The sequence below is a fragment of the Notechis scutatus genome, chromosome 3, assembly GCF_049901735.1.
Source record: "Notechis scutatus isolate UNSWTSFEM ecotype Mainland chromosome 3, rNotScu1.2, whole genome shotgun sequence".
Lineage (NCBI taxonomy): Eukaryota > Metazoa > Chordata > Lepidosauria > Squamata > Elapidae > Notechis > Notechis scutatus.
Genome location: NC_142011.1, coordinates 1857502 through 1871186, shown reverse-complemented (window position 1 = coordinate 1871186; position 13685 = coordinate 1857502). Strand labels below are relative to the sequence as shown.

The 13685-nt window shown below is 44.6% G+C and overlaps 1 protein-coding gene across 1 annotated transcript in view; it reads left to right on the top strand.

Annotated features, from left to right (window-relative positions):
- Window positions 1–3631: 3631 nt before the first annotated feature.
- Window positions 3632–13685, top strand: part of KIAA1755 (KIAA1755 ortholog) — a 49535-nt gene continuing 39481 nt past the window's right edge. Inside the window, exons 1-3 of the mRNA XM_087958972.1 lie at window positions 3632–3712; window positions 5771–5932; window positions 10839–11036. Coding sequence (XP_087815098.1) covers window positions 3632–3712; window positions 5771–5932; window positions 10839–11036 — 441 coding nt within the window. The remainder of the gene's footprint in view (window positions 3713–5770; window positions 5933–10838; window positions 11037–13685) is intronic.

The following is a 13685-nucleotide window of genomic DNA, read 5'->3' as shown; positions in this document are numbered from 1 at the left end:
TTCCTCCCTCTACCCCCCCCTCCTCCTCTTCCTCTCCTCCTTCCTTCCTTCCTTCCTTCCTTCCTTCCTTCCTTCCTTCCTTCCTTCTCTTATTCTTCTCTTCCTCCTCCTCTTCTTCTTTCTCCCTCTTCTTCTTCCTGTTCCTCCTCCTCCTTCTTCCTCTCCTCCTTCCTTCCTTGCTTCCTTCCTTCCTCCTCTTCCTCCTCCTCCTCTTCCTTCTCTTATTCTTTTTTCCTCCTCCTCTTCTTCTTTCTCCCTCCTCTTCTTCTTCCTGTTTCTCCTCCTCCTCCTTCCTCTTCCTCCTCCTCCTCCTTTCTCTTCCTCCTCCTCTTCCTCTCCTCCTCCCTCCCCCTCCCTCCCTTCCTTCCTTCCTTCCTTCCTTCCTCCCTTCCTTCCTTCCTTCCTCTTCCTCCTCCTCCTCCTCCTTCTCTTATTCTTTTCTTCCTCCTCCTCTTCTTTCTCCCTCTTCTTCTTCTTCCTGTTCCTCCTCCTCCTTCTTCCTGTTCCTCCTCCTCCTCCTTTCTCTTCCTCCTCTTCCTCTCCTCGTTCCTTCCTCCTTCCTTCCTTCCTTCCTCCTCCTTCCTCTTATTCTTTTCTTCCTCCTCCTCTTCTTTCTCCCTCTTCTTCTTCTTCCTGTTCCTCCTCCTCCTTCTTCCTGTTCCTCCTCCTCCTCCTTTCTCTTCCTCCTCTTCCTCTCCTCGTTCCTTCCTTCCTTCCTTCCTTCCTTCCTTCCTTCCTTCCTTCCTTCCTTCCTTCCTTCCTTCCTCTTCCTCCTCCTCCTCCTCCTCCTCTTCCTTCTCTTATTCTTCTCTTCCTCCTCCTCTCCTTCTTTCTCCCTCTTCTTCTTCTTCCTGTTCCTCCTCCTCCTTCCTCTTCCTCTTCCTCTTCCTCCCTCTCCCTCTCCCCCTCCTCTTCCTCCCTCTCCCCCTCCCCTTCCTCCCCCTCTCCTTCCTCTCCTTCCTTCCTTCCTTCCTTCCTTCCTTCCTTCCTTCCTTCCTTCCTTCCTTCCTTCCTTCCTTCCTTCCTTCCTCCTCTTCCTCCTCCTCCTCAGGTGGCCAGAAAAAAATTGGGTTTCAGAGGGGCTTTTCTGCAAGGGGAGGGCAGCTGGGTGACTTGGCACAGCCCTGGGGGGTTGTAGGTAGGGGGGGGGGTTGATTTTGCCCCGTCTGCTTTTGGGGAGTGGGGGGTTGGAAGGGATGCTAGGGAGGGGCTCTCCACCATTCATTTCATTGAGGTATTTGGTTTTTATCCGGTCTTTATTATTGCTTAGAAATAACTCAAGGCGGCGAACATGTTTAAAAATCCTTCCTCTTTTTCCCCCCTTCTTTCTCTAATTCCTCCCGTTTGCCCTTCCCTAATCAATGCTGGGGGGAAAAAATTGGGAGTTTCCCCCTCCTCCTCCCCCTTCCTTGGCAGATGATTTTAATTTGGGGTATGTGTAAACAGCTCCTCCAAAGCTCTCCCAGCCTTTACAAAAATGATTTTAAAAATAGCTCCCAATGGGAGGATCTGCGCAGGATTAAAAGTCACAAGGCTGGAAGAGAAAGATCGCAGCCTCGGCTTTGTTGGGGGCCCAGGGGGGGGTGGGGGGCAACCTTGGCATTGGCACCAGGCTGGCACCTGCTGGGGTGTGTGTGTGTGTGTGTGTAGTCTGTCCTCTACCCACCCCGCCTTCTGGCATGCCCCTTGCCAGCTTCCCCCTGGGCAAGGAGAGCTAAATTCAGACTGTGACCTTTTGCAACCAGAGTAGCATCTGTTGTAGGTCGAGGTTGGCACCAGCCAGACCAAAGTCCTGGGTTTCTTGGACCCTCCAGACTCAAAACGGCTAAAATCCACTTCAGTGCAGGCCCCACTGCCACCATCCAAGGGCAGTTCCCCCCCCCCACCCCCACACACACACTAGAAAGAGATAGCTTACTTTCTAGGGCACTGATGAGGTTCCCTAGCTGGGTCATGAAACGTCTGCAAGAAAACTGCCAAGCACAGAGAGCCCCAAGGACCCCACACTCCATCCTTCCTCCTCCTCCTCCTCCCTGCAAATTCTCCTCCCTTCTAGCACTGATGTTGTTCCCTAGCTGGGTCATGAAACGTCTGCAAGAAAACTTCCAAGCTCAGAGAGCATCGAGAACCTCACAGTCCCTCCTCCTCCTCCTCCTCCTCCTCCTCCTCCTCCTCCTCCTCCTCCTCCTCCTCTTCCTCCTCCTCCTCCTCCTCCTCTTCTTCTCCTCTTCCTCCTCCTCCTTCTTCCCCACCTCCTCTTCTTTCTTCTCCTTCTACCTTTTCTCCTCCTCCTCCTCCTCCTCCTCCTCCTCCTCTTCTTCTCCTCTTCCTCCTCCTCCTTCTTCCCCACCTCCTCTTCTTTCTTCTCCTTCTTTTCTTCTTCTCTCCTCCTCCTCCTCCTCCTTCCCCACCTCCTCTTCTTCTTCTTCTTCTTCTTCTTCTTCTTCTTCTTCTTCTTCTTCTTCTTCTTCTTCTTCTTCTTCTTCTTCTTCTTCTTCTTCTTCTTCTCCTCCTCCTCCTCCTCCTCCTCCTCCTCCTCCTCTCCTCCTCCTCCTCCTCCTGTTCCTCCTCCTCCCTGCAATTCCCATTCCCTTATTAAATGAGTTTTACCTCCTTTTACAACCTTCCTGTCCACCGTCGTTAAACGAATCGCTGCAGTTAAATCTACCACCCGGTTGTTGAGCGAATTCGGCTCCCCCCATTGGCTTTTCTTGTCCGAAGGTCGCAAAAGGGGGATCACGTAATACCCCCCCAACCCTGGGACACCGTGACCGTCGTAACTATGAAACAAGTTGCCAGGCGTCCCAGTTCGAATCATCGGATCCCAGGGATGTTGCAAGGGTGGTTAGCGTGAGAAAACGGTCATCAATCCCCCCCACTTTTTTTTCCCAGTGCCGTGGTGACTTTGAACGGTCACTAAACAAACGGTCGTAACTCAAGGACCACCTGTAGGGCCCGAGTCTTTATTATCGGTCGGGATCCAGCCCTTACCCATCTCCCTTTGGGGAGATCAGGGCGGGTTCTCCCAGTTCCTCTGCAAACAAGGCGTTTGTGGCACGGCCGTACCGCTCCCTGTTTGCATTTTACCTGGGCCACCTCTGATGCCACCTGGCCAGCTGCCTGGGCTGCTTCCGGGTGAAACCGCCCCCAGCTACTTGCTGCGGCATGCTCACTCTCTTACTATGCCAGTTGCTAGTTCTCCAGGGCTGCCTCTCATTTACTCTGCAACCCTTACTCCTTGAGTAAACCTTGCTATTGAAGAGAAGGATTGGGATAGCAGCCTTCCAGTATTTGAGGGGCTGCCCCAAAGAAGAAAGGGAGTCAATTTATTCTCCAAAGCGCCAGAAGGGAAGAGAAGAAACCACGAAGATGATTAAGGGACTGGAGGAAGAACTGGGCCTGGCTAGTCTAGGGAAGAGAAGGGACTTGGGGTGACAGGATAGCATCTGAGGGGCTGCCCCAAAGAAGAGGGAGTCAACCGAGGCATAGAATCCAGACCACTGGAAGGGTTAATACCACTTTATGATGCTTTAGAAAGGCCACACTTGGAATCCGGCATCCAGTTTTGGTCGCCACGATATAAAAAATGAGATTGAGACTCTGGAAAGAGTGCAGAGAGGAGCAACTAAAGATGAAAGACCTGGAGGAGAAAACATCAAAGAACGGTGGCAGGAAAGGAGGTATCTCTAGTAACGAAGCGAAGGACATGATAGTAGCCCTTCCGAGATTTAAGGAGCTACTACAGAGGAGAGGTGGTCGGGCTATTCTCCAAAACCCCTGAAGGCAGGACAAGAAGCAATGGGTGGAAAGTGATCAAGGGGAGAAGCAACCTGGAAGTAAGGAGAAACTTCTTCACAGTGAGGACAATGAACCAGTGGAACAGCTTGCCACCAGAAGTTGTGGGTGCTTCATATCCACTGGAGGTTTTTAAGAGGAATCTGGACAGTCACTTGTCTGAAATGGTGTAGGGTCTCCTGCTTGAGCCAGGGGCTGGACTAGAAGACCTCCAAGGTCCTTTCCAACACTGTTATTCTATTCTGTAATGCCTTGGTAAGGCCACACTTGGAATCCTGTAAAAAAAGATATTGAAACTCTTAAAAGAGTGTAGAGAAAAGCAACAAAGATGATTAGGGGATTGGAGGATGAAACACACAAAGAACGGTTGCAGGAACTGGCCCTGGCTAGTCTAGGGAAGAGAAGGACCAGGGGAGACAGGAGAGCAGCTTTCCAATATTTGAGGGGCTGTCATAGAGAGGAGGGGGTCAAGCTGTTTTCCAAGGCACCCGAAGGCCAGACAAGGAATAATGGATGGAAACTGATCAAGGAGAGAAGCAACCTAGAAATAAGGAGAAATTTCTTTACGATTAGAACCATCCATCAAGGGGGGAGTTCCTGGTGCTCTCCGAACTTGGCAGTTTTCTTGCAGATCTTTCATGACCCAACTAGGGAACAACGTCAGTGCTAGAAGAAAGTAAGGTTGGCTCTCTTGTTTATACACTAGCGCAGTGATGGTGAACCTTTTTTGGCACCGAGGGCCCAAAGCGTGCGCATGCGAGCATACCCCAAAAATGCAATGTGCGTCTGTCCTGTCGCCCTCCCATGCATGCGCCCCTCTGCATGTGCAGCAGTGATCCAAAGACCAGCTCACCAGTGGGAGCATGTGCGCATGTGCAGCGGTTCTTTAATTGCCCGATCGAGCTATTTTAACCGGGTCGATTTGAGTATTTTGACTTGGCCACTGTGCTCCGTTTGAGCCCCAAATTCTTCTCGTGTAGTGAGACGTTTGTTCACTGAGTTCCGCCTCATTTTATGGCCTATCTGCCCACCGTGGTTAAGTGAATAGATAGGATCGGGCGTAGTTTTTGAGGAGGAAAATAAGGGGAATTTTTTTTTAGCCTCTGCCTATCAGCATCCATCAGTATTCATCTGGCTAGCGTCCTGTCAGTGTGTGAGAGAGTTGAGGGCTGTTTGGAAACTGAAGCAGTTTTGCTGTGTGAGCAAGAAGGAGACAGCAAGGAGCCTCGAGGTGGCTTAGCTCAGCTGTTTTGTACTAAAGCTGCTTGGTGCTGTGAAACTGAAATGGAAACTCTTCTCCTCTGCTTGCGCTTTGCATTTGGAAGAGATTTCTTTCCAGGTGGGGAGGGGGAGTGGAACTCTTTAGCATCAGAGCATGTTAATAATAATAATAATATACAAAATACTAATGTCATTTCAAAAAATCCTTAGTGAGCCCCTAGAAGCCAAGAGGAACATACGTGGCAAATTTCAAGTTTGTAGGCTTTACGGTTCTGGAGATTTTGTGATGATGCCTGAGTGGTATTTCGCTTTTAGATAGATGAGATAGATGATAGATAGATAGATAGATAGATAGATAGATAGATAGATAGATAGATAGATAGACAGAGAGAGAGAGAGAGAGAGAGAGAGAGAGAGAGAGAGAGAGAGAGAGAGAGATTAATGTTGTATTATATGGATTAAATTGTATACTGCCAGAGTTGTAATTAATTGAACACTTTTTCTCTGGGGAGAAAATCCCTTCCGGTTGAAAATGAAGGTGTTTCCTGCAGAATTTTCACCTGCAGCCATCCGGGCAAAAGGAAGGGGTGGTGGGTGGATGGAAAAACTGGTTGGACAAGTTCTCTCTCTCTTTCCCCGTGAAGTCTGCTGAACCACAAGATCTCTACTGTGGACATAAAGTGAGAAGGGATGGGGGTGTCTCCCAACAACGCTCCTCCCGCCCTCCAGGATTCAAGATCACGTGAAACGTTAGCACCGCTTTATCAAGCCTTGGGGAGGCCACGCTGGGAATCCTGCACCCAGTGTTGGTCGCCACGATATTGGAAAAGACGTTGAGACTCTGGAAAGAGTGCAGGGAGGAGCAACAAAGAGGATCAGGGGGCTGGAGGACCAAACGTACGAAGAACAATTGACGGTATGCTCTGCTGGCTGGGGAATTCTGGGAGTTGAAGTCCACCCATCCCTCCACTGGTCAGGCTGGGGAATTTAGAATAGAAATGGAATGGAATGGAATGGAATGGAATGGAAGGGAAGGGAAGAGAAGAGAAGAGAAGAGAAGAGAAGAGAAGAGAAGAGAAGAGAAGAGAAGAGAAGAGAAGAGAAGAGAAGAGAAATACAGGAATAGAATAGCATAGCATAGCATAGATAATGAAATAAAGAATAGAATAGAATAGAATAGAATCCTACAGAAATACAGGAATAGAATAGCATAGCATACATAGAAAATGGAATAAAGAATAGCATAGAATAGCATAGAATAGAATAGAAGAATGGAATGGAGTGGAATGGAATAAGTAGAATAGATAGAATAGAGTAGAATAGAGAATAGAATATAATATAGAATAGAATAGAATAGAATGGAATAGAGAATGGAATGGAGTGGAATGGAATAAGTAGAATAGATAGAATAGAGTAGAATAGAGCATAGAGTAGAGTAGAGTAGAATAGGAATAGAATAGAATAGAAATATGGAATAGAATAGAATAGAAATATGGAATAGAATATGGAATGGAATGGAACAGAACAGAACAGAACAGAACAGAATAGAATAGAATAGAATCCTACAGAAATACAGGAATAGAATAGCATAGCATACATAGAAAATGGAATAAAGAATAGCATAGAATAGCATAGAATAGAATAGAAGAATGGAATGGGTGGAATGGAATAAGTAGAATAGATAGAATAAGATAGAATAGAATAGAATATAATATATAATAGAATAGAATAGAATGGAATAGAGAATGGAATGGATGGAATGGAATAAGTAGAATAGATAGAATAGAGTAGAATAGAGCATAGAGTAGAGTAGAGTAGAGTAGAGTAGAGTAGAGTAGAGTAGGTGGTAGAGTAGAGTAGAATAGGAATAGAATAGAATAGAAATATGGAATAGAATATGGAATGGACGAACAGAACAGAACAGAACAGAACAGAACAGAATAGAATAGAATAGAATCCTTCAGAAATACAGGAATAGAATAGCATAGCATAGCATAAATAATGGAATAAAGAATCGAATAGAATAGAATGGAATGGAATACAATAAAGAATAGAGTAGAATAGAATAGAATAGAACAGAATAGAATATAGAAGAGAAGAGAACTGGAAGGGACCTTGGAGGTCTTCTAGTCCAGCCCCATGTTCAAGGACTAGAACCTATACTATGTCAGACAAGTGACTGTCTAGCTTCTTTAAATTCTGGGAATTGAAGTCCACCCATCTTGAAGTTCCCAAGGCTGAGAAACACTGGCCAGGCTGGGGAATTCTGGGAGTTGAAGTCATTTTCAAGTTGCTCCGTGTGGCAGACATTGTCTTAGAAAATGCTTCCCTTGAGGGGGAGGTCGCCAGGTAACACCCCCTCCCCCTCCTGGACGCCTGCTTGCCCCCAACCCTCAGGAGATTTTGCAAGGCCTCCCTTGGTGGAGATCTTAACATTGACCATTAGGCGGTTTGAGTTAATCAGCGCCTGCGGATGTTACTCATCGATTTTATATTTAAAGTTCTTTTTATCGGCCATTTAAGTTGCATTCGTTGAGGCTGTAAGACCGGATGGTATAAAGTTCAAATGCAATAAACAAAATTACGTTAAAAACTTTGGCTGGTGCAAACTACGCACAACGTTGTAGTTGGTACAACCCCAGTGCAGGCAAAGATAGGGCAGAAAACACCAACACAACAGGAATTGCAATCATTTGACTAACGGATGCTCCGTTTAATTTAATTAAATTTGTTGACTCAATGTACATTCCGCCCATCTCATTATTCGCAACTCTGGGCATCGTACCATGTTAGAAATACCGTAATGACATAATGAAAACATTTAAACGTCGAGCAGCAAATTAATATCAATTTAATTTTATTGGGCCAACCCAAAGAAAGAATGGGGTCCTAAAAATGGTGCGAACCAGGTACTTGTGGATCTGGGCCATCCTATGAGTTGCCGTGGGTTGAAATTTGATCCATCAAGAGGTTTTTTTTTCTTCTCCAAACTTACCGATGTTTGCAATTCAGCCCCATTCCAGTGTTCTGATTTTAATAGAAAGATCGATAGAATCCTTTTATTGGCCAAGTGTGATTGGACACACACGGAATTTGTCTTGGTGCAAATGCTCTCAGTGTACATAAAAGAAAAGATATCAAGAGTCAAGAATCATCAGGGTCAACACTTAATGAGAGTCATAGGGTACAATAGAATAGAATAGAAGGATATAGGAATAGAATTTAAATAGAATGGGATGGGATGGAAGGAACGGGATAGAGAATAGAATAGAATAGAATAGAATAGAATAGAATAGAATAGAATAGAATAGAATAGAATAGAATAGAATAGAATAGAATAGAAAAGAAAATATAGGATAGGATAGAATAAAGAATAGAATGAAGAACAGAATAGAATAGAATAAAGAATAGAATAGAATAGAATAGAATAGAATAGAATAGAATAGAATAGAATAGAATAGAATAGAATAGATATTGGAAAGAATAGAATAGAATAGAATAGAATAGAATAGAACAGAAAAAAGAATAGTAGATAATAGGAATAGAATTGAATAAAAAATAGAGAATAGAATAGAATAGAATAAGAATAGAATAGAATAGAATAGAATAGAATAGAATAGAATAGAATAGAATAGAATAGAATAGAACAGAATAGAATAGAACAGAACAGAATAGAAAATAGAATAGAATTCTTTATTGGACACACAAGGAATTTGTCTTTGGTGCAAATGCTCTCGGTGTACATAAAAGAAAAGATACATCCGTCAAGAGTCAAGAATCATCAGATCCAACACTTAATGATAGTCATAGGATACAATAAGCAATCAAATCATACCAGGAAACAGTCAATCTAAATCGTAAGGATACAAGTGACAAAGTTACAGCCATACAGTCGCAAGTGAGATGGGATGAGTGATAAGGAGTGATGAGAAGATTAACAGTGATAGTAGTGCAGACTTTGTAAATAGTTGAACAGTGTTGAGGGAATTATTTATAATTAATAATTGATGCTTTGTGGTTTTCATGCTTTGATTATTGTGGAGTCCTTGGTGCTCTTGGGGTACTTGGTTGCTTTCCTGGAGACATTTCATGACCCAATTAGGTAACATCATCAGTGCAAGGAGGGAATGAGGTTTGCAGAAAGGAGGAGGAGAAGGAAGAGGAGAAGGAGGAGGAGGAGGAGGACTGTGGGGTCCTTGGTGCTCTCTGGGCTTGGTGGTTTCCTTGCAGATGTTTCATAACCCAACTAGGGAACATCATCAGTGCTAGAAGGGAGGGGGGGTTTAGACTTGTTCTGTCTCCCTTCTAGGACTGATGATGTTCCCCAGCTGGGTCACAAAACGCCTTGCAAGTAAACAAGCCAGGACCCCGCAGTTCAACCCTGGACTCTTCTACTGGTGCTTTGATTGTTTTAGATCAGGGGTGTCCAACCTTTCACCTTCCCTGGGCCACATTAGAAGATGAAAATTTGGTTTGGGCCGCACATAATTAAATTAAATTAAATTAAATTTAATTTAATAATAAATTAAATTAAATTAAATTAAATTAAATTAAATTAAATTAAATTAAATTAAATTAAATTAAATTAAATTAAATTAAATTAAATTAAATTAAATAATTAAATTATTAATAAAATAAAATAATTATTTATTATTATTTTTTTATTAAAAATTATTTATTTTTATTTTATAATTTTCCGGCCAAATTTTGCGGGGGTGGAGGGGGAGAAAGCTCGCCCGCCTCGCGCCTACCTCTCCTCCTGCAAATGCAGCAGCGGCGGCAGCGGTGGCGGGGCAGAAGCAGCAGCGGTGGCGGCGGTGGCGGCAACAGCAGGAGGTGGCGGGCGGGACTTTTGGGCTGCAGCTGCCCGCCTTTTCTGTTGCTCGCCTCGCCCCGCCTCGCGCCTGCCTCTCCTCCTCCTCCTCGCTGGATCTTTCATGAAGGTTGGGGTGGGCGTTGGGCCGCATTACGAGGCGACCTGGGCCGCATGCGGCCCGTGGGCCGTGGGTTGGACAAGCCTGTTTTAGATTGTGTTTTATGACACTGTAAGTCACCGTGAATTGCTTGACAAGTGAGAAGGCTGACAGATAAATTTACTAAATAATAAAATAAATGCCTGTTCCTCCCTCCCTCGCTTTTCTCTCCTCCTCCCTTTTCTCCTCCTCCTCTTCTTCCTTCTCCTATTTCTCCTTCTCTCCCTCCCTTCTCCTTCTCCTCCTCCTCATCTTCCTCCTCCCCCTTCCCTTTCTCCTCCTCCTCCCTCCCTCCCTTTCCCCTCCTCATCCTCTTTCTCTTTCTCCTCTTCTTCCTTCTCCTACTTCTCCTTCTCTCTCTTTCTTCTCCTTCTCCTCATCTTCCTCCTCCCCCTCCTCCCCCTTCCCTTTCTCCTCCTCCTCCCTCCCTCCCTTTCCTCTCCTCCTCCTTCCTTTTCTCCTTCTCCTCTTCTTCCTTCTCCTATTTCTCCTTCTCTCCCTCCTTTCTCCTTTTCCTCCTTCTCCTCCTCTTCCTCCTCCCCCTTCCCTTTCTCCTCCTCCTCCCTCCCTCCCTTTCCTCTCCTCCTCCTTCCTTTTCTCCTTCTCCTCTTCTTCCTTCTCCTATTTCTCCTTCTCTCCCTCCCTCCTTTCCTCCTTCTCCTCCTCTTCCTCCTCCCCTTCCCTTTCTCCTCCTCCTCCCTCCCTCCCTTTCCCCTCCTCCTCCTTCCTTTCTCCTTCTCCTCTTCTTCCTTCTCCTACTTCTCCTTCTCTCCCTTTCTTCTCCCCCTCCCCCTCCCCCTTCCCTTTCTCCCCCTCCTTCTCCCTTCCTTCTTTCCTTCCCCACGGCAGGACCCCCAATCTCTGGATGCCGCTGTGCAGAACACCTTGTCAGGGCTCTTCCCTCCCTTCGAGGTCACAGCTCCCACGGTGCTGAGCCAGCTCTTCCGGGTCCTGGAGTCCAAGTACCACGGGGATGGGCTGTGCTGCCTCCTGGACTTCCTCATCCCTCTGAAGCGTCTCCTGGAGCACATCCGACAAGCTGCCTGTGTAAGTACAGAAGGAAAATCCCCAGCCCTGGTATGTCTCTCTGTCTCTCACTCTTTCTCTCTTTCTCTCATTCTCTCTCTCTGATTCTCTCTCATTCTTTCTCTCTTTCTCCTTTTCTCTGTCTCTTTCTCATTTATCTCTCATTCTCTCTCTCTTTTTCTCTCTCATTCTTTCTCTTTTTCTCTCTCATTCTCTCTCTGTCATTCTCTCATTCTCTTTCTCTCTCTCTTTCTTTTCCTCTCTCCTTTTCTCATTCCCTCTGTCTCATTCTCTCTCTCTCTCATATTCTCTCATTCTTTCTCTTTCTCTTTTCTCTCTCTCTCTCATTCTTTTTCTCTTTCTTCCTGTCTCTGTCATTCTTTCTCTCTTTCTCTCTCTCTTTTTCTACCTTTCTCTCTGTCTCTCTCTCATTCTTTCTTTTTCTCATTCTCCCTCTCTCTCTCCCTCTCCATGTAATTGTCAGCTCTGGGATGTTGGGCTCCAGTGCAGCGCCCACAGGTGTCTGGAGCAAGCCCCAGCAAAGACACACCCAGCATGGTAACTTCATGCAAATGGTAGAATTGCAGTTGTGCAATAAAATCAGGCCGTGTGTCTCCCACCTGCCGACAACTATTGCAAAAGAAAAAAGTTGCACAGCTCTTGTTGACTCATGGCAGGGCCTTCTAGTCTTAGGGGACAATCTTTGGCAACTTGAAGATGGGGGAGGAGACTTCAACTCCCAGAATTCCCCATCTGTGCTAGAAGGAAGTGAGGCTTGTAGAGTGGAGGAGGAGGTCTATGAGATCTTTGGTGTTCTCTGAGTTTACTTGTTTTTTTTAAAAAAGACATTTCATGACCCAAGTATGTAATATCATCAGTGCTAGAAAGGAGTGGGGTTTGCAGAGAGGAGGAGGAGGAGGACTGTGGGGTTCTTGGTCTCTCTGAGCTTGGTTATTTTCTTGCAGACATTACATGACCCAACTAGGGAACGTCATCAGTGCTAGAAGGGAGTAGGGTTTGTGGAAAGGAGGAGAAGGAGGAGAACCATGGGGTCCTTGGTGGTCTTTGAGCCTGGTTGTGTGCTTACAGACACCTCACTACCACACTAGGTAACTTCATCAGTATGTCAGCTTTGGAAGCCATATTAGCACCACGAGCTTCTACGCTGCTACATTCTTGTGCTTGGGAAGTCGGGAGGGGGGATTTCACGGAGCGGATGTGGTTAGACATCATAGCATTCTTCTTTTCGGTCAAGGTCATGTGATTCCTGCACCTGGGTGGGGAGGAGTAGAGGGGATGCCTCCAGTTGGAACGGATGGTGATGGGGCATGTGATGGACTGAGGGGTGCATGGGGGTAGGTTTTGCGTTTTGAATGATTGAAGGAAAACCCGGAACTCTCAGGCTCAGGACTTTCCCAGATGTGCCAGTAGGACAACTCTAACCAAATGGAAACTTTTGAGAAAATGCCTGTCTCTGAGTTTTTGGTTGGAGTTGGGTTTTTCTGGAACTCTGACACAGTGCATTCTTAGAATAGAATAGAATGGAATGGAATGGAATAAGTAGAATAGATAGAATAGAGTAGAATAGAGTGTAGTGTAGAGTAGAGTAGAGTAGAGTAGAGTAGAGTAGAGTAGGAATAGAACAGAACAGAATAGAATAGAAATATAGAATAGAAATATAGAATAGAATATAGAATAGAAATATAGAATAGAATATGGAATGGATTGGAATAGAATAGAATAGAATAGAATAGAATAGAATAGAATAGAATAGAATAGAATACACAAGGAATCTGTCTTGGTGCAAATGCTCTCAGTGTACATAAAAGAAAAGATACTTTTGTCAAGAGTCGAGAATCATCAGGTACAACACTTAATGATAGTCAGAGAGTACAATAAGAATATAATAGAATAGAATAGAATAGAATAGAATAGAATAGAATAGAATAGAATAGAATAGAATGGAATAAGTAGAATAGATAGAATAGAGTATAGAGTAGAGTAGAGTAGAGTAGGAATAGAACAGAACAGAATAGAAATATAGAATAGAAATACAGAATAGAAATATAGAATAGAATATAGAATAGAATATAGAATAGAATATAGAATAGAATGGAATAGAATGGAATAGAACAGAACAGAACAGAATAGAAATATAGAATAGAATAGAATGGAATGGAATGGAATGGAATTCTTTACTGGCCAAGTGTGGTTGGACACACAAGGAATTTGTCTTTTGTGCAGATGCTCGCAGTGTACATAAAAGAAAAGATACATTTGTCAAGAATCATCAGGTACAACACTTAATGATAGTCAGAGGGTACAAATAAGCAAACAAATAATACTAGGAAACAGTCAATATAAATCGTTAGGGTACAAGTGACAAAGTTACAGTCAGACAGTCACAAGTGGGAGGGGATGGGCGATAAGGAGTGATGAGAAGATTAATAGTAATAGTAATGCAAACTTTGTAAATAGTTGGACAGTGTTGAGGGAATTATTTGTTTAGCAGAGTGATGGCTTTCAGGAAAAAACTCCCCTTGTGTCTAATTGTTCTGGTGCACAATGCTCTGTAGTGTCATTTTGAGGGAAGGAGTTGAAGCAGTTTATGTCCGGGATGGGAGGGCCAATTATAAATATAAAAACAGTTAAAAGTTTTGGAGAATTAGA